The sequence below is a fragment of the Vipera berus genome (genome assembly GCF_964194415.1).
Source record: "Vipera berus genome assembly, chromosome: 1".
In the NCBI taxonomy this organism is placed as follows: Eukaryota; Metazoa; Chordata; class Lepidosauria; order Squamata; family Viperidae; genus Vipera; species Vipera berus.
In genome coordinates this window covers 23,153,968-23,180,384 of record NC_138202.1, presented here as the reverse complement: position 1 = coordinate 23,180,384, position 26,417 = coordinate 23,153,968, and the positions used below count along the sequence as shown (strand labels likewise).

At 39.6% G+C, this 26,417-nt stretch overlaps 2 protein-coding genes across 4 annotated transcripts; one reads left to right on the top strand and one right to left on the bottom strand.

Annotated features, from left to right (window-relative positions):
• Positions 1-21: 21 nt before the first annotated feature.
• Positions 22-11,471, bottom strand: DMAC2L (distal membrane arm assembly component 2 like). Of its 2 annotated transcripts, none has more exons than XM_081332235.1 (5): positions 11,252-11,471; positions 10,229-10,339; positions 4,989-5,197; positions 2,009-2,180; positions 22-185 (listed from the first exon to the last, which is right to left on the bottom strand). In XM_081332235.1, exons 2-5 carry the CDS (start codon positions 10,333-10,335, stop codon positions 71-73), a joined length of 603 nt encoding a protein of 200 aa, XP_081188361.1. In that variant the 5' UTR covers positions 10,336-10,339; positions 11,252-11,471; the 3' UTR covers positions 22-70. The 2 variants fall into 2 exon arrangements, with proteins under 2 accessions (XP_081188361.1, XP_081188362.1); XM_081332236.1 differs by having other exon boundaries at positions 10,229-10,342; positions 11,256-11,385.
• L2HGDH (L-2-hydroxyglutarate dehydrogenase) lies at positions 11,412-23,710 on the top strand. 2 transcript variants are annotated; one of them, XM_081332204.1, is made up of 10 exons: positions 11,412-11,585; positions 12,392-12,507; positions 14,004-14,155; positions 16,795-16,926; positions 17,488-17,650; positions 19,113-19,147; positions 20,146-20,313; positions 20,817-20,974; positions 21,716-21,847; positions 23,236-23,710. In XM_081332204.1, the coding sequence occupies exons 1-10, from the start codon at positions 11,476-11,478 to the stop codon at positions 23,429-23,431; spliced, it is 1,362 nt and encodes a 453-aa protein (XP_081188330.1). In that variant the 5' UTR covers positions 11,412-11,475; the 3' UTR covers positions 23,432-23,710. The 2 variants fall into 2 exon arrangements, with proteins under 2 accessions (XP_081188330.1, XP_081188331.1); XM_081332205.1 differs by lacking the exons at positions 11,412-11,585; positions 12,392-12,507; positions 14,004-14,155 and having other exon boundaries at positions 15,107-16,926; positions 17,459-17,650.
• Positions 23,711-26,417: the final 2,707 nt, after the last annotated feature.

Genomic DNA, 26,417 nt, shown 5'->3' with positions numbered 1-26,417 from the left:
GGACTTCCATAATAACCAGGATCCGTTCACAGATTTAATGCAAATGATGCAACATTGAATGGCAAGGATTTCATTCCAAGTCTAATTCCAACACTAGTGCCGGCATTGATTTCTTAAGGGACTGAACTGTTCTTTCCCTCTCTCGTATCCCTGGCAGATCACTCAGGAACAAATATTCCAGGTTGCTGTTAGAAATTAAATAACAGGAAGATTACTGTTAGCAAAATAGTTACTCAGAGACACAGAAAGCAAAAGGTACCCATTTAACAATACTCACTAGGGTCACCAATATTTTATTTTAAATAGAACAAATGCTATGTCACTCCCCTCCAAAATAAGTTTACGAGTATTTATACAGTTAAGTGCATGTTCACGTTTTCAATATGTCCAGCAAAAAGACTGATACATGTAGTCCTCTACACCCACCACTGAATCTAACATTTCTATTGCTAAGCAAGACAGTTGTGAGTTTTGCCCCATTTTATGATCTTTCTTGCCACAGTTGTTAATTGAATCACTGCAGTTGCTAAGTTGATAAAATGGTTGTTATGTGAATCTGGCTTCCCTACTGACTTGGATTATCAGAAGATTGAAAAAGATAGATCACATGACCTAGGGACACTGCAACTGTCACAACCATGAGTCAGTTGTCCATCATCCAAATTTTGATCACACGATGATGGGGATACTGCAACAGTCGTAAGTGTGAAAAACAGTTATGTCACTTTTTTCAGTGCTGTTGTAACTTCAGTCACTGAATGAATGGTTGTAAGTCGAGAGCTACCTGTTTATTAACTGAAGCAAGTAATGTACTGTAAACTTTCCAGCATACACAAAGGCAAAAACATCTAGAGATGGTGGCCCAATCAGAATTCTAGAAATGCACATGGATCTGTACATGTATTATAAATAGTCTCTAATTTCAACAGTACAGAACATCTGCAGCTCAGGGTTGAACTGTGTCTGTTTCCTCTGAGCTGGGTTGTTTCCCTGCATATGTACCCTTACCGGGCTAGGGATCATCCTCCGTGTGTGGATGAGTGAAGACTGCTGGCTGTTTATATATAACAAGCTTCTTGGAGGTACGGGTGCAGTCTCTTCTTTGATGATTCCTACTATAGGTTGTCCTTGACTTACAACTGTTTGTTTAATAATGGTTGAAAGTTATGACAGTCTTGGGGAAAAAAAGACTTGTGACCTTTACTTGCACTTACGATGATCACACCACCCCCACTGTCACATCATCACAATTCAGGCATTTGGAACCGGCTTGTGTTTACAACTGGTTGCAGTATGCTACGGTCATGTCATTGCAAATAATGCCAATTGGGGAAGCTGGATTTGCTTAATAACTATGTAATTTAATTAATGACCATCTGATTCACTTAATGACTGCTACGAAAATTGTAGTAATATCAGGTCTAACTGATCTTACAACTACAATGACTTAGGACAGAAAATCCAATTCTAATTATGGTTGTAAGTTGAAGACTGCTTGTAATGAAGAAAAATAACCGAGCTCAGAGAACACCAAGAACTTAACTATCTCTAATTTGTCTAGGCTGCAGGAGGACACACAGCCCATAAAATCAACACAACTACTTTATAAAACATAAGGTAAAGGTAAAGGTTCCCCCGCACATGTGTGCTAGTCGTTTCCGACTCGAGGGGCCGGTGCTCATCTCCGTTTCATAGCCGAAGAGCCAGCGCTTGTCCGAGGACATCTCCGTGGTCATGTGGCCGGCATGACTAGACGCCAAAGGCGCACGGAACGCTGTTACCTTCCCACCGTAGTGGTCCCTATTTTTCTACTTGCATTTTTACGTGCTTTCGAACTGCTAGGTGGGCAGAAGCTGGGACGAGTAACAGGCGCTCACTCTGCTACGCGGCACTCGGGATTTGACCCGCCAAACTGCCGACCTTCCGATCGACAAGCTCAGCGTCCTAACCCACTGAGCCACCGCGTCCCTTTTATAAAACATAGAGTTGTCTTATTTGTCTTACATACCTGAGCTTATGCAATGCAATGATGCCTTTGTCTGTAACGTTCCCACAAGAGATGAGAAATAAACGCAGCAGGCTCTTCTGCAGGCTTGGAGTCTCGCTAATCCGTTGCAGGCATGCATCCTCAAGGTAGATGCACTTACAAAACTTTATTTCTTCAAGATGCTTTAGACCATCTGAAATAGCATAAAGAGCTTATTACAAAAAGCTTATGAGAAGGGCTTCTGCTCCTATCCATGTACTGACTGGACTCACATCTTTATAAGTCACAATTTGGTTTGGTTAGTGTTCAGCTTGTTTCATGAACTTGGCTATTAATTTAAAAACTATAGTTTATGGCTTAATGTATTGCAAAACTATTCCATCATATGGAACATGCTAAGTCACTATTAAAACCTAGCAATAGCAAAGCTTCATTAAGTACTGTAAGTAGAGCCTTTCTACTGGCATTAGATAAAATCAAACAATTCTGATTTTGGTAAAGTGATCCAGAGAGGTCACATACAGGTGAAACTCGAAAAATTAGAATATCGTGCAAAAGTTCATTTATTTCAGTAATGCAACTTAAAAGGGGAAACTAATATATGAGATAGACTCATTACATGCAAAGCAAGATAGTTCAAGCCGTGATTTGTCATAATTGTGATGATTATGGCTTACAGCTCATGAAAAGCCCAAATCCACAATCTCAGAAAATTAGAATATTGTGAAAAGGTGCAATATTCTAGGCTCAAAGTGTCCCACTCTAAGCAGCCAATTAAGCCATAACACCTGCAAAGGGTTCCTGAGCCTTTAAATGGTCTCTCAGTCTGGTTCAGTAGGAATCACAATCATGGGGAAGACTGCTGACCTGACAGTTGTGCAGAAAACCATCACTGACACCCTCCATAAGGAGGGAAATCCTCAAAAGGTAATTGCAAAAGAAGTTGGATGTTCCCAAAGTGCTGTATCAAAGCACATTAATAGAAAGTTATGTGGAAGGGAAAAGTGTGGAAGAAAAAGGTGCACAAGCAGCAGGGATGACCGCAGCCTGGAGAGGATTGTCAGGAAAAGGCCATTCAAAAGTGTTGGGGACTTTCACAAGGATTGTGGACTGAGGCTGGAGTCAGTGCATCAAGAGCCACCACACACAGACGGATCCTGGACATGGGCTTCAAATGTCGTATTCCTCTTGTCAAGCCGCTCCTGAACAACAAACGTCAGAAGCGTCTTACCTGGGCTAAAGAAAAACAGACCTGGTCTGTTGCTCAGTGGTCCAAAGTCCTCTTTTCTGATGAGAGCAACTTTTGCATCTCATTTGGAAACCAAGGACCCAGAGTCTGGAGGAAGAATGGAGAGGCACACACTGCAAGATGCTTGAAGTCCAGTGTGAAGTTTCCACAGTCTGTGTTGATTTGGGGAGCCATGTCATCTGCTGGTGTTGGTCCACTGTGCTTCATTAAGTCCAGGGTCAATGCAGCCGTCTACCAGGAGATTTTGGAGCACTTCATGCTTCCTTCCACACACGAGCTTTATGGGGATGCTGACTTCATTTTCCAGCAGGACTTGGCACCTGCCCACACTGCCAAAAGCACCAAAACCTGGTTCAATGACCATGGGATTACTGTGCTTGATTGACCAGCAAACTCACCTGACCTGAACCCCATAGAGAATCTATGGGGCATTGCCAAGAGAAAGATGAGAGACATGAGACCGAACAATGCAGAAGAGCTGAAGGCCGCTATTGAAGCATCCTGGTCTTCCATAACACCTCAGCAGTGCCACAGGCTGATAGCTTCCATGCCACACCGCATTGAGGCAGTAATTGCTGCAAAAGGGGCCCAAACCAAGTACTGAGTACATATGCATGCTTATACTTTTCAGAGGTCCGATATTGTTCTATGTACACTCCTTGTTTTATTGATTGCATGTAATATTCTAATTTTCTGAGATTGTGGATTTGGGGTTTTCATGAGCTGTAAGCCATAATCATCACAATTATGACAAATCACGGCTTGAACTATCTTGCTTTGCATGTAATGAGTCTATCTCATATATTAGTTTCCCCTTTTAAGTTGCATTACTGAAATAAATGAACTTTTGCACGATATTCTAATTTTTTGAGTTTCACCTGTATAATTCAAGATTATGATAATGAATTTGTGCCTTACATATTACTTGGAGTGCAATTGAATAGGCAAAGTTCTCTTCCCTTACAGTTTATTTTCATAACTGTGGAGAAAATAGTTTAACTTCTTATAGTAATTTTTTAGGAACTTCTGGTGAAAGTAATATTCCTCTTTACAGGAAGGACTATAACTCTGAGAAAAGGGCCGGGATCAATTTCTAATATCTCTAGGATGTTACGGGGCATCTGTCCACATACAATAGATTTAGAAGCTGTTGCCAGTCAGTGATTTAGCTGGACCAATGTTATGACAAAATCCACAACTAACCAGGATTTTGGCAAAGTATAAGTTCGGTTTCCTGATTTGCACAGAACTCTAAATCATAATGGAGAGTATTGTGTTTCTTAAAATCCAAACAAAATCACATTGTTTTGTATTACTTGTAAGGCAAGCATATTCCTAAACACAATCCTCCCTAACCTGGTTAGGAATCAATTTTGCTTTGCTTGTTCAGGCTGGGCCTTATGAGAATTGAAACCTAACTCATTTGGAAGGCAACAGATCAGGGAAGGTTGCCTATTGTCTCAGAATTACTCAATAGATATCATGAAGATAATAGTGGTGCAAATGAAATAACTGCTATGCACTATTACTGAGGTGAACTGCCCTTAGGCAGACTTCACCATGTACAAAAGCAATACATCAAATAGGCTGTAGTTTCTACGATGTCTTCTGCACAATTCTTGATAAAGGCAAGCTTCTTGTATCAGAGCAACACAAAGGGATTGGGCTAGCAGGCAAATAACAAACTTTATCAAGCAATTCGTCTGGGAATATTTACAGATTGAATTAGTTATGTTAGGCTCAGTAACATACCCAAATAATCAAATCCCTTGTTCATGATGCAAGATTCTGTGGCATCGATTGCTTGGATCTTATATTTCTCCAGCGGCCCCATAGGGAGTGCATTGTAATCTTGTTGCCATTTGTCATAGCCATGATAGCGCACTGACGCACCACACCGAAGGAGCCACTCTGAAGCCGCTCTATCTGGACCAACAGCCTGGATTCGTTCCTGGTCAACCCTGGCAAGGAGGCATCGCAATGAGTTCTTTCCACTACAGGCAGTATCTTCAAATCAACATAAACAGTGTAAAAGACCACAGATTAAACTAGCATTGAAAAAATTGGTGGTTTTAAGATATGTGAATATGCTGGTTGGAGAATTCCAGCGGTTGAGGTCCGTGCATCTAAAAGTTGCAAAGTGTGAGAAATACTGGATTAAAGATTCATTAAATACAGATAGTCCTTGATTTAGGACCATTCATTTAAAAATGGTTCAAAGTTATGACAGAAAAAGTGATTTATGACCTGTCATCACACTTACGACCAATGCACAACCCCCCACGGTCATATTGCAATTCAGGCTCTTGGCAGTCAGTTTGCATTAACAACTGGTCATAACATCCTACAATCATATATGAATACAATTTTTTGACCTAACCAGCCAGTTTCTGACAAAAGACATTGATTGGAGAAGCTGAATTTTCTTAAGAACCACATGACTACCATAAAAATAGTTGTAGATGACTGATCATGACTTGCTTTATGTCTGCATCGACTAACAACAGAAATTCCTGTCCCAAGTGTGGTTGTAAGTTGAGGACTACGGCACGCATCTGTATTTAATAGACAGGCTTCAAATAAAAGTCCTGGGGATATGTGACAATTATGGGGATCACGGCAGACAAGGAATTTGTTTTTTTCTGGTGTAATCCTGAAGAAACTATCTCCCCTGTATAAATAAAATATTACATCTGTTAATATCCTTTGTTCCTTAACGCTAGAGCATTCGGATGAAATCCAATGGACCTAAATAAGACAAAATAGATTTCTCCCAATTAATTCAATGCAAATTACAATTCTTTAGGTTTTAAACTAGTTTGACCAGAACACGGGAATATTTATTTACTTATGTATTGCACTAATATCCCACCACAATCATTTAAAAAAACTTAGCGCTCACAAGAGATAGCAAAAAATACATTATTTAAAAATACAAAAACATATATAACTTGAAACAGCATCTGCTGTCAATTCCCCTTCAATCTTCTGGAAATGCTCCATTTTCAGCAGTTTCTGGAAGGTCCCTAAAGTTGGGCCAATCAAGCTTCCCACAGGAGGCTGTTCCATAGGGCTGGCCCATACATAAATAACATCTCTGGACTTCGGCCCTCCTGACCTCCCAACCAGCTGCTTTGCCTGGCATGATTTCAGAAATTAGCTATATTAGTTTATCTAATGTTAGGGTCAGCCTTACATTTGTACACTTCTGTGGAAGACAGCTGCTTAAAAAATAAATGTTGTGCATTCACTAAGTAAATCATTGTGTAGGTCAGAGTGGAAAATAGCCTTGGGGGAAGAAGATTAAAGATTTCTTATTAATAGACTTCTCCCCCCAGCCCAAAGAAAGTTGAGAAAAATACTGCAGAATACACCGTATTATATGTAACTTATAAATCATTTCCACCAGTAAGTGTGGGATTCATTCACACAATAAGAAAGACATTTATTTTAGTTTTTGGCTTAATATGCTACAGGTGAAACTCGAAAAATTAGAATATCGTGCAAAAGTTCATTTATTTCAGTAATGCAACTTAAAAGGGGAAACTAATATATGAGATAGACTCATTACATGCAAAGCAAGGTAGTTCAAGCTGTGATTTGTCATAATTTGTGATGATTATGGCATACAGCTCATGAAAACCCCAAATCCACAATCTCAGTAAATTAGAATACTGTGAAAAGGTGCAATATTCTAGGTTCAAAGTGTCCCACTCTAATCAGCTATTTAAGCCATAACACCTGCAAAGGGTTCCTGAGCCTTTAAATGGTCTCTCAGTCTGGTTCAGTAGGAATCACAATCATGGGGAAGACTGCTGACCTGACAGTTGTGCAGAAAACCATCATTGACACCCTCCATAAGGAGGGAAATCCTCAAAAGGTAATTGCAAAAGAAGTTGGATGTTCCCGAAGTGCTGTATCAAAGCACATTAATAGAAAGCTATGTGGAAGGGAAAAGTGTGGAAGAAAAAGGTGCACAAGCAGCAGGGATCTCTGCAGCCTGGAGAGGATTGTCAGGAAAAGGCCATTCAAAAGTGTTGGGGACTTTCACAAGGAGTGGACTGAGGCTGGAGTCAGTGCATCAAGAGCCACCACACACAAGACGGATCCTGGACATGGGCTTCAAATGTCGTATTCCTCTTGTCAAGCCGCTCCTGAACAACAAACGTCAGAAGCGTCTTACCTGGGCTAAAGAAAAACAGACCTGGTCTGTTGCTCAGTGGTCCAAAGTCCTCTTTTCTGATGAGAGCAACTTTTGCATCTCATTTGGAAACCAAGGACCCAGAGTCTGGAGGAAGAATGGAGAGGCACACACTGCAAGATGCTTGAAGTCCAGTGTGAAGTTTCCACAGTCTGTGTTGATGTGGGGAGCCATGTCATCTGCTGGTGTTGGTCCACTGTGCTTCATTAAGTCCAGGGTCAACGCAGCCGTCTACCAGGAGATTTTGGAGCACTTCATGCTTCCTTCCACACACGAGCTTTATGGGGATGCTGACTTCATTTTCCAGCAGGACTTGGCACCTGCCCACACTGCCAAAAGCACCAAAACCGTGGGATTACTGTGCTTGATTGGCCAGCAAACTCGCCTGACCTGAACCCCATAGAGAATCTATGGGGCATTGCCAAGAGAAAGATGAGAGACATGAGACTGAACAATGCAGAAGAGCTGAAGGATGCTATTGAAGCATCCTGGTCTTCCATAACACCTGAGCAGTGCCACAGGCTGATAGCTTCCATGCCACGCCGCATTGAGACAGTAATTGCTGCAAAAGGGGCCCAAACCAAGTACTGAGTACATATGCATGCTTATACTTTTCAGAGGTCCGATATTGTTCTATGTACACTCCTTGTTTTATTGATTGCATGTAATATTCTAATTTTCCTAGATTGTGGATTTGGGGTTTTCATGAGCTGTACGCCATAATCATCACAATTATGACAAATCACGGCTTGAACTATCTTGCTTTGCATGTAATGAGTCTATCTCATATATTAGTTTCCCCTTTTAAGTTGCATTACTGAAATAAATGAACTTTTGCACGATATTCTAATTTTTCGAGTTTCACCTGTATATGAATCCAACCCTTGTGCTTTAAAAACCTTTGTTTCTGCATTAATGTGTTATGAGACCCAAGTTAATTGTAGCTAAATCCAATTATAAACAAACCATTATTCACTATAAACTCAATCATAATTAGCTGTCTTGACAACCCTTTGGTGAAAAGGTAATATATTCAATAAAAAATAAAGAATAATAGAATAGCTGCCATTTCGGCTGTGAACATTTTGGTTTAATCTTAAGCTACCACCTCAGTCAAGGTCAAGATGAAGTTCCTGCATTTCAGGATAAGCAATGTGGGTACTGTGGCTGCGTGTGTCTCTCAGACGCCTCTCTTCTAGCCTAGGAGTCCCTGCCCCTCACTTGACTTGTTGCAAAATAAAGCACCAGCCTTTAACATTGAATGACCATTCTGGGCTCCATTAAGTTCTCAGAAAATCAAGGGAAATACCTAGTGGAGCTACTATAGTAGTCATTCTGTGCACTCATCAAATGTATCCTAAACCAAAAAAGTTCCTTAATTCTGCTGTAATCAAACAGGAATATTTATTTCCACACTACCTTTCTGTGAAAACACTCAAGTGTTTTACAGTCATTAAAACTACCAAGAATATAATCAATGCAACTGAAAATAAAAATTAAAAATGGCTTTCATCTTGGACCTTCTCACGTTCTAACATTATTCAACTCAGTTCTAATTAAGGAAGCAAAATGTTTCATCCCCAGAGAGTTCATACATATTAGATATATTAGGTAAAGGTAAAGGTTCCCCCGCACATGTGTGCTAGTCGTTTCCGACTCTAGGGGCCGGTGCTCATCTCCGTTTCAAAGCCAAAGAGCCAGCGCTTGTCCGAGGACATCTCCGTGGTCATGTGGCCGGCATGACTAGACGCCAAAGGCGCACAGAACGCTGTTACCTTCCCACCGTAGTGGTCCCTATTTTTCTACTTGCATTTTTACGTGCTTTCGAACTGCTAGGTTGGCAGAAGCTGGGACGAGTAACAGGCGCTCAGTCTGTTACACGGCACTCGGGATTTGACCCGCCAAACTGCCGACCTTCTGATCGACAAGCTCAGCGTCCCAACCCACTGAGTCACCGTGTCCCTATTAGATATATTAAACACTGTTAAAAGATTGCAATCTCAAGTTTGGTACACATACAATCTGTGTATTCAGGGTTAAAAAGCCTCAGATTTCAAGACAGAAATCAAAGACTAATCATACATTCACTCCACCAAAAAGTTCCTTGTACACAGAAAATTATGCTAGGATTCCTGTTCCCACTTTCTGGGAAGCATTGAATAACTTTCCTGCAGTCCCAAGGGGCAGGCACTCTTATCATTTGTTTTCCCTAATTCTGCAGCTTTAAATTTTAAAAAGTCAGGTTCCTTTATAGCAGAGAGGTGTTGCGTGAATTTCAAAGCACTTGTATTGAATCATAAAAAGTGCACATACCCCCAATTAATTTGAATATATGAAAAAACATCAAAGACCACTGAACTACTATATATGAGGCAAGACTGCCAAGTAGATATGAGCTTACAAATCTGCAACTTTCCCTAGCAAGTGCCTCCTACAGCAGCTGCCTTCTTTAATGGCCATGGCAACCTGGGGAATCTTTCATACTATCATGAAAGAGCTAGGAAAATTCAAACCCCACCTGACTCTTGGAGTGTACAATTCTCAAGGCTGGTGAGAAGGCAATCATATATGCAGGGCTTTTTTTGTCATAGAACGCTCAGAACTGAGTTCCGGCACCTTTTTTGGATGGAACCTTGTAAGGCAGGTTTTATGACATGTGTGAGTTCCGGCACCTTTTTCTTTTACAAAAATAGCACTGCATATATGCAACTAGTTTCAGCTGGCATTGTACAAGCAACTTATTGGTGTCCTTTACGGAAACAACTTCATTTTTCCTTGCCTGCGTTCTTACTGATTGAATACTGCGTTTAACCATCCCCAGAAATGCCTCCGCAGACCACCAGGCGGTTGTCTCTGCAACATTTTCGTTTGGCTTATCAGCACTTCCGTCAACATCATGTAACTTCTGAAAAGAGATCGTAGGGTAGTAATGGCAACTCAGTGGATTTCCACAAATCAGTCACATTACTGTGGTCAGTAACTTCTGACCCGGGATGACGAGGCACATTTGCACACATATATTTGCACACAAAAAAGGGCATTATGGCTCAGTGCAGTCAATTAATCTATCCATTATCACTGCGCGATCTCGACTACAACATTGGCGAATTAGGGCAGTTCCCTCCATTCGGCAAGCCAGGAAAGGAACAAGGGCTGATGGGGGGGGGAAAGCTCAGACGTTTTAGGGCAGGGGTCTTCAAACTTGGCCCTTTTATGACTTGTGGACTTCAACTCCCAGAATTCCTCAGCCAGCTTTGCTGGCTGAGGAATTCTGGGAGTTGAAGTCCACAAGTCATAAAAGGGCCAAGTTTGAAGACCCCTGTTTTAGGGCTACTGTATTTGTAGCAGGCAAAAGTCCCTTCCACATCTCTCCCTTTCACCCCACAACTTAGATCAGGGGTAGGCAACCTTGGCTCTTTTATGACTCATGGACTTCAACTCCCAGAATTCCTGAGTCAGCTATGCTATGCTGACTCAGGAATTCTGGGAGTTGAAGTCCATGAGTCATAAAAGAGCCAAGGTTGCCTACCCCTGACTTAGACCTTCGGGCCCACCCAGCAATTTAGCACGATGGAAGAGTCTCCCCAGCCCGGCTCCCGGGAGCCGTGCAAGGGCCGACGCCCCTGGGATTAGCTCTGCCTTGCCAAAGCGAGCAGGGCTGCTGCAGAGAGAGGATCGAGGGATGTCGCGAGCACACTCGCCAGCGGGACGAGACCGCAGCCGGCGAGAAGGCTGCCCCGGCGGCCTTCCCTCCCAGGGAGCCCGGCCGCCTCCCTCTCCGAAGGCCCGGAATGGCGGCCCCTTGTGGCAAAACGCACCCCGGGCGGCAGGTCCCAGGCGGGATGGCGCAGTGCCTCTGGCGTCCCCTCCGCCTCAGCGGGCTTCCTTCAGTCGTAGCAGGCCCTGTGCGGCCTCCGGTCGCTTCCCCTCACCCACCCACACTCACGGCCCCACCTGTAGCGGGCGGAGGAGGAAGAGGAGGAGGAGGAGGAGTTGGGAAGACTGGCTCGCTTGCCCGCTCGCCCGCCCGAGCGCGCAATGATCCCGGCGTGGATTCGGGCCGTCGGCGGGGCCTGGCGCCCTTGTTGGAACGGGGGTCGGGCGATGCCCTCGCGGCCTCTCAGCGCTGACAACTGCCGACGGAGGAGGTGAGGCGTTTGCTGCGAGCTCTGCCAAGGTCGGCCCGTGGCGTCGGTTCTGACCCGCGATCGGCGCCCCGACCTTCTCCTCCAGGGCAGCAAGCAGCCCGCAGCACCGAGCGAGGGTTTTGCCGCGATAACTTTTATCAGCCGCTGCTAGGTAGACGTTCAACAGGGGGAGTTTTCCTCTGCGGGGGGAAGTCCTTAAAGGGAAAAAGCAGCAGCACAATTTTTAAGCTAATGCCCCGAGCTTAAGTATTTCCCTGCTTGTTGGAATCTGAGATGAAACTACATCAGCTTTTAGGCACCTCTTCGTTTCCATGCCAGGAACAACTACTGCACAGTAGAGCATTACTAAATAGAAATTCAGAAATTGGATGGGTTTACACAGTGCTTGTTTTGTAAAAGAAAAAGGTGCCGGAACTCACACATGTCATACAACCTGCCTTGCCTACCCTACAAGGTTCCATCCAAAAAAGGTGCCGGAACTCCGTTCTGAGCGTTCTATGAGAAAAAAAGCCCTGGGTTTACAGATTACACCTAAGCTATAATGAGCTTTGTCTGGTTGACATAGGCAGCATGTGGGATGAATCTTGCTATTTTAAGCCATAGTTTTAGCTTTAGCTTGCGCAAACCAGTCAATTGTGGCTTATGCAGCAGACCATGATTATTCAATATGTGGCTTAATATAATAAGGGCAATCATTGCCAAATAACTGTAAGGTGTTATAGTTCATAATGAAAGTTGCAATCTTGATTTTTTTTAAAAAAAAATCGGGTGTGTGTCTTGCAAATAATCTTCAAATTTTTTGACAGTACCTTTGATGTCGTTGTCATTGGTGGTGGAATTGTGGGTCTAGCATCGGCCAGGGAGCTTAGCCTGCGCCATCCATCCCTTGTTTTTGCAGTACTCGAAAAGGAAAAGGAATTAGGTATGATATCTGAACTTGATAGAACAGTTGACAGTCTTATGTATTATTTCCACTCATATTTTTAACTAATAGGAACAGTATTTCCAGGTATTAAATGTTATACTGGTAGCCCTTGTTTAGTGACTGCCTTGTTTAACTACAATTCGCACCTACCATGCTTTGTGACCAGTCCTTGGATTTACAATCTTCACAGGTCTATAAAGCAAAGGAAAGCTGAAATATAACCATAAGCACAGTTACAGTTTCATTTAGCGGCCACTTACCTTAACAACCAAGTTGCTGGTTTCAACTGTGGTTATTGAATGTGAACTACCTCCAGTTCAGGTAGATACAATCCATTAAAAATCTTTTTGATGGGCGAATTTTACATCTCATTTGTCAAAAGACAACATTAAAATTCCTACTAACTTATACTATAATTTCTTGTGGCCACTCAATGGAAAAATGGATGAATTATTTCTAGGATATGGATTTTGTTGCCTATATAGAATAGTATGATTTCTATAGTTTTCTGACAAATGGAAGCCCATCATATCTATACAGTTCCCTGTATATTATAGTTTTGTATAGGACGTTCATAGCTGTCTCAGAAAAAAATCAGGAACACACCATGAGAATAAATATCTATTTTCTATTTGCTTGATATTTTAGTTTGAGTTTCTTAAATCTTACTGCTTAACAAAAAGGTTTATACTATTTTGCTATTATACATGCTGTGTGGCTATTTTATGCTTATTTCTATTTTACCTTGCTATCTTTTCCTGAACAATGAAATTATGTAAACTAACTACTTTTCAAGTGGATAGCTATTTGAAGTTACAACTGCCAAAACATCTTAGGGAGATATTTACGCAAGCGAGATTTGAACAGCTTGACACAATGGTCAGATATGGGAGATTTCATTCTATACCCTACAATGAGCACCTCTGCATTTGCAGAGCGGCTGAGGTAGAAGAACTGCCTCACATTCTATTTGATTGTTGCCTGTATAAGAGGGTGAGAGACAGATATCTTGGTCTATATACCAAACAAATGACCCATTGGGATCCCCATATCAAAACAACTTACCTTAAGTCCAGCCAGAACCTGAAAATAACATTTAATGTAGCACAATGGTTAGTTGAAATCTGCATATGTGGGACTGATTGGGGTAGATTGCAAGGGTGACTCTAAAACATAATTTTATCATATTTTACCTTTATCTTAAATTATTGTACTCTATTACAATTTCATTTTAGATAGTATTTTATTCCAATTTTATTTTAAACCATATTTTATTCCAATTCCATTTTAAATTGTATTTTATCAAATTCCATTTTAAATTGCTTTTATCAAATTTTAGTAATAATTTGTTGCTGGAACTTTGCACTTTGATATGGCCCAAAGGCTAATCAATAAAGACTTATTGGTTATGTAAACTAACTCTATAATATTTTGACTAACAAAATATTGTACGTATTAGATCCATCAAACAATAGATGTAACTTTCTATTTAGCTCTCCATCAAAGTGGGCATAACAGTGGTGTTATTCACAGCGGAATTTACTATACACCTGGATCCCTAAAAGCCAAGTTGTGTGTAGAAGGAGCTGTTCTCTGCTATGAATACTGTGACCAAAAAGGAATCCCATATAAACAATGTGGCAAGGTAGGGTAAGTGCTGAAACTTTGCTATTAATCTCTTCTTGAGGTGGGCTATACTAGAGTGTTCCAAATGGTTCTAAAGAGAAGCAGACTTATTTATACTACAACTCTAATGTACTTGATTTATAATTATTGTTATTCAGACAGGAGAATTGGCCCAGGGATCATAACAATAGATACCCACCAATCTGGGATTGTATGTTTTTCTTCTCTATGCTGACTTTTTCCATTACTGTTTTATAATCACCGAACCAACTTCCAGTCATGATATAATCTGCAGTCTTAAGAGTTACACAGAATGAAATGTTACTAATAAGTCTTTTCCATCATTGTTATACAGAAACCAGTATATATGCTTGTATATCTATATTTGTTATGAATATGATTGCACTAACTCCATTTCTCTTGTTCCATTGCCTTATTGTTATTTTATATCTGCAATTGCAATATATATAAGCACAATCAACATATCTATTTATCTATCTTAGAATAATTGTGTCCTTTGAAAAAATGAAATTATATGTCAGTTGATTTTGATGATAGGAAAGGGTGAGTAATGTGACATCTCCCTAAAACTGCAGCTGTTTACAATTAGATATAATGGGGAGTGATTCGGGTGCTGTTTAAATTGACAGAATTTTACTCACAGGAAGGCATTCAAGATTGTACCTTAAACTGATTGCCTGAATAGAGATATCTGCCAGCCAAATATTAGACACTAGGGTTTAAAATAAATTTCAACTATAACATACCAGGTTGTTTGCACCTAGTTCATGTACTACTAGGCTATTGCTAAATTCTTCCAACTGTCCCCAAAATAAAGTCTAAATTGAATGTGTGTGTGTGTGTGTGTGTGGGCCCAAGGTGATCCAGCTGGCTTCGTGCCTAAGGCAGGACTAGAACTAGATTTTTTTCAACTTTTCCATGCAACCTGCAGATTCCTCAAATTTCATAGTGAGCTCTGATCCAAATACTAACCAAGCCTCACCTTGCTTAGCTTTGAAGCCTAGACAAGCTAGATGCTGCTACCTGCTGAGTCAACAACTTTATTTACTGGAGGCCTAATGGTGAACAAGATAAGATAAAACTATTCTGTTTTCTCTAAGTGTTCAGAAAAAGCACTTGCTATAGTGCCACTCTTTTTTCCTTTTGTGATAAGAGAAAAATCAGCCTAATACTTATATCATCCAGAGGAGGAGCAGGTATATAATGCTTGTAGCCAGTTCAGGTCTACTGACAATTACTTTAAAGACAAGAGACTCTGGCTTCTATGGTTCTATGATTCAAAGAAATCAGTCAGTAGTTTTGTTTTATAAAGAAAGAATATCAGCAAGGAAAGATCATCTAAAACTCTTGTGGCCCATTACTTTATTTGATCTGAATAAATAATTTCCCTCCATTTCTTTTTCTTGTAGCTCTTTATCTTTGTATTGATTTCATAAACTTCGCACAAGCCATGTCTTTTAATTCCTCTGAGCCATTTGGGGAGAAAGTGATTGTCTGAAAAGCAGGATAAAAAGAGTAAATGAGCATAGCAAATTTGTAACATCCCTACGCTCCCTAATTTATTATAAAACAACTCCAACTATAAGTGTTAATTTCTGAAAAACCTATAGTGCAGGTGGTCCTCAACGTATGACCATGATCTGGACCAGAATTTCCATTGCTAAGCCAGGCAGTTGTTCAGTGAGTCATGCCGGATTATATGACCTTTTTTTGCCACAGTGGTTAAGAGAATCACTTCAATTAATCCAGCTTCCCCTATTGACTTTGCTTCTTGGAAGCCAGCTCCAAAGGATGCAAACGGTGATTGCAGATGCTGCAAATGTCAAAAATAGATGCCAGTTGCCAAGGAGCCTAATTTTGATCATGTGACCTTGGGGTTGCTGCAACAGTCATAAGTGCGAGGACTGGTTCTAACTCACTTTTTTCAGTGGCATTGTAACTTTGAACAGTTGCTAAGCGAATGTTGGTCAAAATAAACCTGTACTTTGTCAGTTACAGCCTGTGCTACTGAAATGCTAACCCCTTCAGCTAAATAAAGTTATGAAGCACAATTAGTTTATACTGCAATTTTAATTGAAGTCTAATTTAATCAAATATTAATTCTTTTTCACACTTCACACTGCGGTTATCTCATGTTGTTCCCCTGTAGTATTTTTTGTTCTGCACTTTGAAGGGGAAAGAAATTCAGATGTAGGGACAGGAATTCAGACGAAGGAAAAAGAATTCAGACCTGAGTCCATAGAGAGCTTTGAACCAGCCAGGCAGCCTCATCTCCAGAAAAAGAACTCCCCCGAGCACTGCCCGCTGAACTTTTATTCACCTCCAATCTTACAAAAAGCTACATCAGTCTCATACCAAATAGGATACATAGAAATAATTGGATTATTCAGGTGCCTATGAGATCACACAAAAACAAGATAGCATAAGATGCATGTGAAGTCTTTATCATAGCGTTTCCCAAACCTCCCACATGCCAGGCCCCCCTCCCAGCCAGGAGAGTGTTCTCTGCACTGAAGCTACAGAGAGGCCCAACTAGGGAAGACACGGAAAGGCTGAAAGGTGAAAAACCAAATTCTTGGGAGACCAAATTCTGGCCGTTCCCACAGCACTTGCTCTAGTTTCTTATTTCCTTGGCAGCTGATTGTTGCAGTTGAACATGAAGAAATTCCAAGACTCAAGGCACTTTATGAAAGGGGGATACAGAATAATGTCCAGGGACTGAAACTAATCTCTCCCAAAGAAATACAAGCCAAGGAACCCTACTGTCGGGTAAGCTGCTTTCTTGCTGCGCAATGTCTAATCTTTTCTGTTCAAATAACTTGTTAAATGTGGGGTGGTACCGGGCAAAGTGTTAAGTCAATATCTCCATGCAGTTTAACAATAGTAGTACGTTAAATCAAAGTTGATATAGAAAATTAAATACAGGATTTTCATACTCCACGTCATGAATTTTTGTGCAGGTATATGCTTTATTTGTACATAATGCAACTTCCTCTCCTTTTCTGTTGAGTGTCTTTCATTTTTAAGGCCCTCCTCATTCTTCCTTTGACTCCTGCATTGTGGACCACAGTTCTCAGTGAGACGGTCCTGTTCTAAAGTTTTCTTGAACAATCCATTTTGGCAAATATTAGTCAAAGGCCACTTAGACGTGTTTTAAATTGCTCTTCTGCCATTCCTTACCAATAAGCAGCACTATCTGAGTAAGCATGTAGACCTCATAAGCATGTAGGCTGCCTTACTGAAAGTTGCATTGATTCAAATGGCCCCTTCTTTGTTCTTTCAATATTGACCCTGTGAGCAGATGTGTTGTCCCTGCATCCACCTTTTCAGGGGTTGATGGCTCTGGATTCCCCATACACCGGCATTGTGAACTATAGGCAGGTGGCCCTAGCCTATGCTGAAGATTTTCAGACAGCTGGAGGTATTGTGTTGACAGAGTTTGAGGTGGAACACATGGATATGGCAAAGGAAAGTGCTGAAGGAAGTAAAGAAGGTAATTTACAGTAAATCATTCGTTTCTGACAACTCTATAATTATACTCTTCCCCAATGTTCTTTGGAATGTTCTTCTCAGGATTCCTTGTAATTTGCAGACCTTGAACTCAATGTGCATTAAGATGTGTGTCCACCAGCATTCCCCTTACAGCCTCAAGATACAAATGCCCTGTCTTAAGGGACCTATTTCATCTCCTAAAACTCTTCAAAAAGCAAAAGTTGGTCACTTTTAGAATACATCTATTGATGTGCCATGCAAAATCCAGAGTGGCCTTTAGGCAGACACAAATGTAAGCTACAACAAAGTTTATTTCATTTGACCTTATAAAGGTAAAGGTTCCCCCGCACATGCGTGCTAGTCGTTTCCGACTCTAGGGGCCGGTGCTCATCTCCGTTTCAAAGCCGAAGAGCCAGCGCTTGTCCGAGGACATCTCTGTGGTCATGTGGCCAGCATGACTAGACGCCAAAGGCGCACAGAACGCTGTTACCTTCCCACCGTAGTGGTCCCTATTTTTCTACTTGCATTTTTACGTGCTTTCGAACTGCTAGGTTGGCAGAAGCTGGGACGAGTAACAGGCGCTCACTCTGTTACGCAGCACTCGGGATTCGACCCGCCAAACTGCCGACCTTCTGATCGACAAGCTCAGCGTCCTAACCCACTGAGCCACAGCCCAATTTACCATGTGCAACAAACCTAGCTTAAAAACAGTCCTGGCTTGGCACAGTCCATGCACACAGACTGGTATTTTCTATGCACTTAAAGATCTTGCAGGTTGAAATTGCCTTCACCTCTTAGGTTGCTTTGAATAAGTGGCATGGTTCAGATGATTATATTTCCAGAACTTCTTCAAAAATTGTTGTAAATTTGATAGATACTAAATTTTACGTTAGAATTTATTCACATTCCTAGCTAGGAAATAGGACAATTGAACAATCTTTTTTCCTTTCAATTTAATAAAGAATAACAAATATATTTTTAGAAGCCATTACAATTGGTCTGCTACTTGGTTTGAAATCTATATTTTAAATCCTTTTACTAAAACAGAATTTAGTAAGAAAAAGTTGTTTTATGTTTCATCACCCCCAGAATTCAGAAGAAAATATTCTCTGACCACTTTCGCCAAAGGATAACTAGCAATGTAAAGGTTTACTATACTTTGAAATACACTCAGGTTTTATGAGAAGGACTGAATGGAGCCAAACTAAACAAAGGCCAAGAAAAGAAACACAAGTGTTTTATGGGCATAAAACATGCTTAAGAATATATATTACAAAGAAGTCAGGGTTTTCTCACTTTGCTAGCGTCTTAATCTAAGATGCTTCTACAATAAGAAAAAGAAAATGGCTCCAGATGAGTTCACTTTCTCTTCAGAAACTATCATTTGGGTTTTAGTTTTGCACAAGGGATAAAAACAATTGTTTCATAACCCATTTAAATTTATTTCATCTCATTATTTGTAGGGATGAAATATCCAATTGTTGTTAGAAATTCAAAGGTAAGATAATGGTTCAATTCAGTGTTTTAAATACATATGATGTTTGGTATTTTTTACTTACTAAACATAAAAAAGATTTTTACCTTACTTGCTGATTTAGTAAGTACTTTAATTACTTTTATATTACACTCAGAATGCTGTTTTGCATATGTTTAATTCACAGGGTTTTTGTAGCAATGAACTCGGAAGATGTAGAATATTAAGGTAAAAATGACATATAAAGAGTGATACATACAGACTGTATTAATAATTTATTAATAAAGTTCTATCAGCATCTGCTTTTTATAATAACAGAAATGCATTACAAAGTCTTTAAACGTATCTTTGATATAAAAAATTAAGGTTATCATACTTGTGTATGTTATTTTTCAGCCATCTGTGCTTTCATTTTCAATACATCTTCCAAGTTCACTGAATTAATATACGAAACAGCATTCAAGGTTGAGAGAAAAGCGTGTAATCTTCAGGTTACTTAAAGGACAAATATATACTAAAAATTAGTTCTACATAGCCCTCTATATAGAAAAGCAAATATAATTCTTAGTAACTCAAAACATTTGATAGATAACAACCATATTACAAAGCATTGTAATACAATAGCACAGTTCTAGTAGTTTTTACAAATATGTAAAGTTCCAACTGTGCCTGCTCACTAATTGCTTGATTCCCTGAAATGTTCTGAGTTCAAATGCCAGTAACCCTGTCATGTGGAGTTGCTGGACTTCTGGTCTCTTCCATTTGCTAAGGTATCACTTGTTTGGCCAAGTCTAGCTTTCTCTGGAAGTTATCTCTCTTCCTAAAAGACCTATCTTTGATTAGAGCTCCTACTTCAGAGTAAAAAGTAATCCCTTCCTGTCCTGATCTTAGGTTCAGTTCAGACATGAGGAGCAGCATTGGAAGAAATGGAACATACGGGGAAAAATTTTGGGAATTATTTGCTTTTGAGATTGTGTTAGGTATGTTATAGTTGAGGTAAATTTGTGCTGCTTTTATCACAGGGGAAGGAAGTCCGATGCCGACATCTTGTGTCCTGCGCAGGTCTTTACTCGGACAGACTCTCCCAGATCAGTGGTTGTGACCCAGAGCCCCGCATTGTGCCTTTCCGTGGAGATTATTTGGTGCTGAAGCCAGAGAAATGCTATTTAGTTAGAGGAAACATTTACCCGGTATATCATTTCTCAGCACTTTCGCTTATTGGGCAGAAGGAAGTAAAGCCTTGGGGGTTTTAGGCACTATCGGTATTGCAAAAAGTTCTTTAAACTTTAGTAGCCTGGAAAGTGTCTCAATTCCATTTCCAGTTCACTGACACTTGTTTTCCTTTACTCTGCCTTTACTTTAAAAAAAAATCTTTTTTAAAAAAATTTTGTTATGTATAATTGAAATGGGCCATTTAGGCCTTGATTCCAATACCTTGGTTCATGCAGGAATCCAAATTAAAGCATCTCTGGTAGGCGGCAATCTCACTTCTGCTTAAACATATCCAATGAAAAAGAGCCACTATTGTCTCTTTGGAAAATTGTCTCCATTTATTCTCCATATCTCTATACAGTTGAATGGGTACTGTTTTGTTTAACTCCTTTATAGTTTGTACATACGCAATACAGACATTCAGTACTTTCCTATCTCAAATGAATTTTGATTTGGGGTTCCATGTGTTTTGGTATGACAGGTACCTGATCCCCGTTTCCCATTTCTGGGCATTCATTTTACTCCACGGATGGATGGTGGTGTCTGGCTTGGGCCTAATGCAGTCCTTGCATTTAAACGAGAGGGCTACAAATTTTATGACTTCAGCATTCAAGATTTTATAGATGCAGCTGCTTACAGGTAATCTTTTCCAGTTAGTATGCCCTCCCTCATTTTTCTGGTACTTGAGTATTAACGGTGAGCATTGCAAAAAGCCTTAGACTGCTTCTGGTGGGAAATGTGGGAGAGGACTGACAGCGTGGTTCAATTCAGGTTGTAAGTAATATTGTGTTTAGGAATGTTGGAAGAAAAAGCAAATATATGTATTGACCCTATAAAAACCGACAGTTAAGTAGAACCATTTGTATAATCTAAGCGGCAGGCGAAAAACAAAAACATTGACAAGATTGCTTATATATTTAACAAAAATAAAATGATTAAAAATGAACTAAAATCATATTTTTATTCAAAGCAGCTAGAAAAGCAACCAACTTTATAGCATCTGAAGAATGTAAACATGTACTATAGCATAAACATTTTACATAAGTCCACTTAATCAGACTTGTAAAGTGAAAACCAGCAGAATAATTAAAGGTTTAAATCAAGATGACAGATATTAATCCCAGTACAGTATTTCTTAGCTACAGCGTTAAAATGACTTTATTACTACTGATTTAATTCCTTCAGTGTAATTGGAATGCAATTATTAGTTTGTACTTTTAGTTGTTTGCATCTGATCTATGAACACAGACGCACACACACTTTACTATATTTCTATATTGATGTTTTCGAAGGTCTCCTTAGAGTTTACAGAATTATGGATGATGAGAGAATGTAACCTTCTTAGCCAGTCAGTTTGCAATAAACTATTTTTTCCCCCAGTGGTTTATGGAGACTAGTGTTGAAGAATTTTTCATATGGGATGGGTGAAATGTACAGAGCATGTTTTCTAAGTGCCCAAATGAAGCAGCTGCAAAGAATCATCCCTGAAGTTACCATCAATGACATTCAGAGGTAAAACAAATTTAAAATTGCTGAGATGACTTGAGATGTGTTGCTCTTCTCTGCTCTTTCTAGAGACTCAACATCTTTTTTATATTATAAAGTGATACTAACACTTCACGTGATCTTGATTTTATCCCTCTGTTAATGCAGTCTAGGACTATGTTGGCTTTCTTGGCAGGTGCAGCACACTGCTGGCTCATATTTAAGTGCTTGTCCACTAGGACTCCAGGATCTCTCTCACAGTTAGCTTGTGAGAAAGTTGCAAAAGGGGGTCATTGGACCCCAGGAAACTGCAACAATCCTAAATATGAATTAGTTGCCAAACATCCAAAGCTTGATGAAGTGACCATGGGGATGCTGCAATGATCATGTGAAAAATTGTCATAATTCACTTTTTTCAGTGTTGTAACTTTGAAGGGTCACTAAATGAATGATTTTAAGTTGAGGACTACCTGTATTAGGACTGAAGTTTTATTTCAAAGATCCAGTTGAAGCAATGATTGAATTTCCAGATTAATTCAATGCATCAAAATCAAATAAGTTGCTTGATTCAAATATTCTGCACATATGTATATTTTAATTGAATTGATCCTTTGAACTGAATCTTTAAATTAACCTGATTTATTAGTAATAATCTATTAACCTTGTAGGTTTAATACATTGTGTATAATCAAACTTGAATGATTCACGAAACCAAAGTGACTGTATATTTTTTATTTTACATATATTTCATCTTCCTAGACCAGGGGTAGGCAACCTCGGCTCTTTTATGACTCATGGACTTCAACTCCCAGAATTCTGGGAGTTGAAGTCCATGAGTCATAAAAGAGCCGAGGTTGCCTACCCCTGTCCTAGACCATCCATCTCCCTCAAGAAAGGGCTTTATGTCTTTAATATAATGCAAAGTTAATCAAAATCAGTTTTTGTCCTGCCCCCATTTTCTTTTTTTAATCTGACACCATCCATTTTTTGAAGAACAGCCCTTTGCTTACAACTTAAATCCCAAATGCAAACCCTGAACCCTTGTGCAATTGAATTTAAAGAAACAAAACTTTCAAGGGCTTCTCTTGATTAGCCTGTTTTTAGCTAAAATCAAGTGTGTATAATTAACCTTATTATCTGTTAAACTATCAGGATAATTCTCTAAAAATAGCAATATTGTGCTACATTATATGTACCCACAAATGATTGCCAGTTATTGATGTCAGGAGATACTTTTGTTTCATTTGTTTTACAGAATGTATTTTTGTTGGTCTTTGACTCAAAAACTTTATGCTGTTCTATAATTAACTGTGATAGCGCAGTAATTGTCTTATCTCATACTAATCCACTTTGGGGAGAGGGGTAGTTATCAAATTAAATATTGAATTTTTATTATATATATATATATTTTACAGAGGACCTGCTGGAGTTAGAGCTCAAGCCTTGGACAGTGGTGGAAACTTGATTGATGATTTTGTGTTTGATAGTGGAACTGGAGACATTGCTGCTCGAATACTCCATGTCAGGAATGCCCCTTCACCTGCTGCTACCTCCTCCCTTGCCATTGCAAAAATGATAGCCAATGAGGTGGAGCAGAGATTTGAATTGTGACTGGACAATGGAGACTTGGATGTCTTTGCTCCTCCTCCTCCTAACTACTGTGACAGTCAAAGAAAAGGGCTACTAATTTGCCATACAAACGCATCAACCTTAACCACGATCAGCATCAGAGTACTAAAACTATGTAAAAAGCACAGGAAGATCTATTAAATGTTATATTACTTAATTAAAGGAAAATGGTGTTTATGTATTTAGAGCAATTAGCACAATCTTTCTTCTTTTCCTTAAGAGACCTGCTTGTGTCTGAATAAAGTTCTGTTTCCAAATAGAGTAATGAGGAGACTAGACCAAGAGAGCCATTTCTGCTAGGTTTCTGCTTATTTACACAAAGAATCAATGATGGGCTTCGCATTTTAAAAATACCTGAGCAAGCATGAGATGTGGCTGTAGACTTTTCTTCAATCTTAGAATCATCGGGGAAAAAATGGAATCAATAAACTGTCCATTGATCATGGTATCCATAAAAAAGAATATTTGTGCACTGATGATGTTACCTGGTTGGGTAATGAAAGATAGTGGGTATCATACAGATAACTGGTGCCACCTTTAGTAGAGGTTATGCTGTGAACTTCCAGAAAAAAGATACCAGTCAAGCGTCTTTGGTCTCCAGTTTTTATTTTAAGCAAAGGAATGCTGACAAAAATATAAGCTGCTGTTGGCCACAAGCAAAGTACTGCATTATCCTTACCAAACTCATTAAAGAAAAGGACAGCAGGTTCCAAATACTGGTAATAAAACGTGGCTTTTGTCTTTCCATGTAAATATTGCCTCTATGGTTTGTCTCTAGTTTTTTTTTTCTTTTGCTTTCTCATGGCTGGAAATTAGGCCATTCTCTACATTGCTAGCTAATGAATCAGAGATCATTTCCTGATTTGATGTGCATAGTCTTCCTTTTCTAGATGGCCCAAATATACAACTATTGTGATTGAATTTGGAACATTCTTTTAAAATAAAATTTAATGGAATATGATGAGATAAAAGCAGCATTGATCCAAAGCATAATTAGAAGTCATATAGAACTTTATATATCAGTCAATAATAAAATATAAAAAGCAGTGCATAAATGTGGGAGTGATGAACAAGGAAATTTTAAATGAGTTTCTTTTTAACTGAGTTTTAATGTACTGTACATTATTTTCTGTTCATCTTCAAATAGAACCATTGGAAGTGCCAAACATCTTTTTTTTTCTGAAACACTAAAATCCCCATCCAGGTAGTCCTTGATTTACAACCACAATTGAGCCCAAAATTTCCACTGCTAAGAAGACAGTTGTTAAATACGTTTTGCCCCATTTTATGACCTTTCTTGCCAGAATTGTTAAGTGAATCACTGCAGTTGTTTATTTATTTATTTATTTATTTATTTAGATTTATATACCGCCCTTTCCCAAAGGACTCAGGGCGGTTTACAGGGCATTTAAAAAACAGTCAATACAAACGTTAAAAACAAATTAAAAGAGATTAAATAGAACCCTGAGAAAGTTAAAACCCAGTTAAAATTAAAATTAAAAAATTAAGTTAGTATAGAATCAGAATCAGAATAGAGCTGGAAAAGACCTTGAAGGTCTTCTAGTCCAGATCCTGGCTCAAGCAGGAGACCCTATACCAGGGGTAGGCAACCTTGGCTCTTTTATGACTCGTGGACTTCAACTCCCAGAATTCCTGAGCCAGCCATGCTGGCTCAGGAATTCTGGGAGTTGAAGTCCACGAGTCATAAAAGAGCCAAGGTTGCCTACCCCTGCCCTATACCATTTCAGGCAAGTGGCTTTCCAGTCTCTTCTTAAAAACCTCCAGGGATGGAGCTCCCATGATTTCTGGAGGCAAGCAGTTCCACTGGTTGATTGTCCTCACTGTTAGGAAGTTTCTTCTTAATTCCAGGTTGCTTCTCTCCTTGATTAGTTTCCATCCGTTGTGTCTTATCTTGCCTTCTGGTGCTTTGGAGAATAGGTTGTTCCCCTCCTCCTTGTGGCAGCCTCTCAAATACTGGAATACTGCTATCATGTCCCCCCCCCCACCCGGGCCTTCTTTTCTCTAGACTGGCCATAATCTAGTTGTTAAGTGAGTCTGACTTCCCCATTGACTTTCCTTGTCAGAAGGCTACAAAAGATGACCACATGACCCATGGACATTGCAACCGTCATAAATATGAGCCAGTGTCTTAATTTTGAACATGTGACTATGGGGATGCTGCAATAGTGGTAAGTGTGAAAAGCAGTCATAAGCCACTTTTTTCAGTACAACAGTCACTAAATGAAGTGTTGTAAGTGAAGGAGTACCTGTATGTGTAACGAACATGAGTCTTGACTTCCCTTCTCTAACCATTCCACTCCCCTTGAGAGGGGAGGCTGTGTGTTATTAAGCAAGAAAGTTAAACCTAGGAAAGCAACGTCCCTGCTACACAGAAGTAGGTAGAAGTTTCTAAAACCATTTTCATGTAGTACCATTTTTTTACCAATAGCTTTTTGGCCTGGTCTTGATCCCATCAGACTGTAAAACAAATAAAAATTGTAAGTTGTCAAAGTCACATTTGATGGAATGTAAAAAAAATATTCTCAAGTGGAATTCCTAATGATATACTGTAGTAATTTTTATTCTGGCAGGAGCTATGGAGTCATCTGTTGGGATACTTTAATTAGGCGTTCTGCAATGAGCAGCCCTGAACAGAATTTCTGTACTGAGCAGACTTTTTCATCTAGATTTGGATTTACTGTATGTGAACAGAAAACAACTTTGCTTATTTGGCAAAAATTAATCATGTTCTCTTGGTAGGCAGCAAATAATAAAAGTTTTCTACTGCCCCTGTAACACCACATAAAAAGAGACAAGGAGAGGGTATTCTGAATGTGATACTGGCAAGCAGAATCTCCATGTGAATAATGCCTTTTAAAATACAAAGAAGAAAATTATACATCCCAAAGCCAAGTTCTTTATCCTCCATGAGATGACAAATACATCCAGCCCAATTTGTCCTTTACTT

Bases quoted from the DNA above. Each gene is read 5' to 3' on its own strand.
- L2HGDH (XM_081332204.1), top strand. From the start codon at position 11,476: ATGATCCCGGCGTGGATTCGGGCCGTCGGCGGGGCCTGGCGCCCTTGT. The intron at 17,651-19,112 runs GTAATTTACAGT...CATTATTTGTAG, and splicing joins TGCTGAAGGAAGTAAAGAAG to GGATGAAATATCCAATTGTT. The intron at 20,975-21,715 runs GTAATCTTTTCC...TTTTTCCCCCAG, and splicing joins ATAGATGCAGCTGCTTACAG to TGGTTTATGGAGACTAGTGT.
- DMAC2L (XM_081332235.1), bottom strand. From the start codon at position 10,335: ATGATGTTGACGGAAGTGCTGATAAGCCAAACGAAAATGTTGCAGAGA. The intron at 2,181-4,988 runs GTATGTTACTGA...ATGCTATTTCAG, and splicing joins CAAGGGATTTGATTATTTGG to ATGGTCTAAAGCATCTTGAA. The intron at 186-2,008 runs GTATGTAAGACA...AATTTCTAACAG, and splicing joins ATTGCATTGCATAAGCTCAG to CAACCTGGAATATTTGTTCC.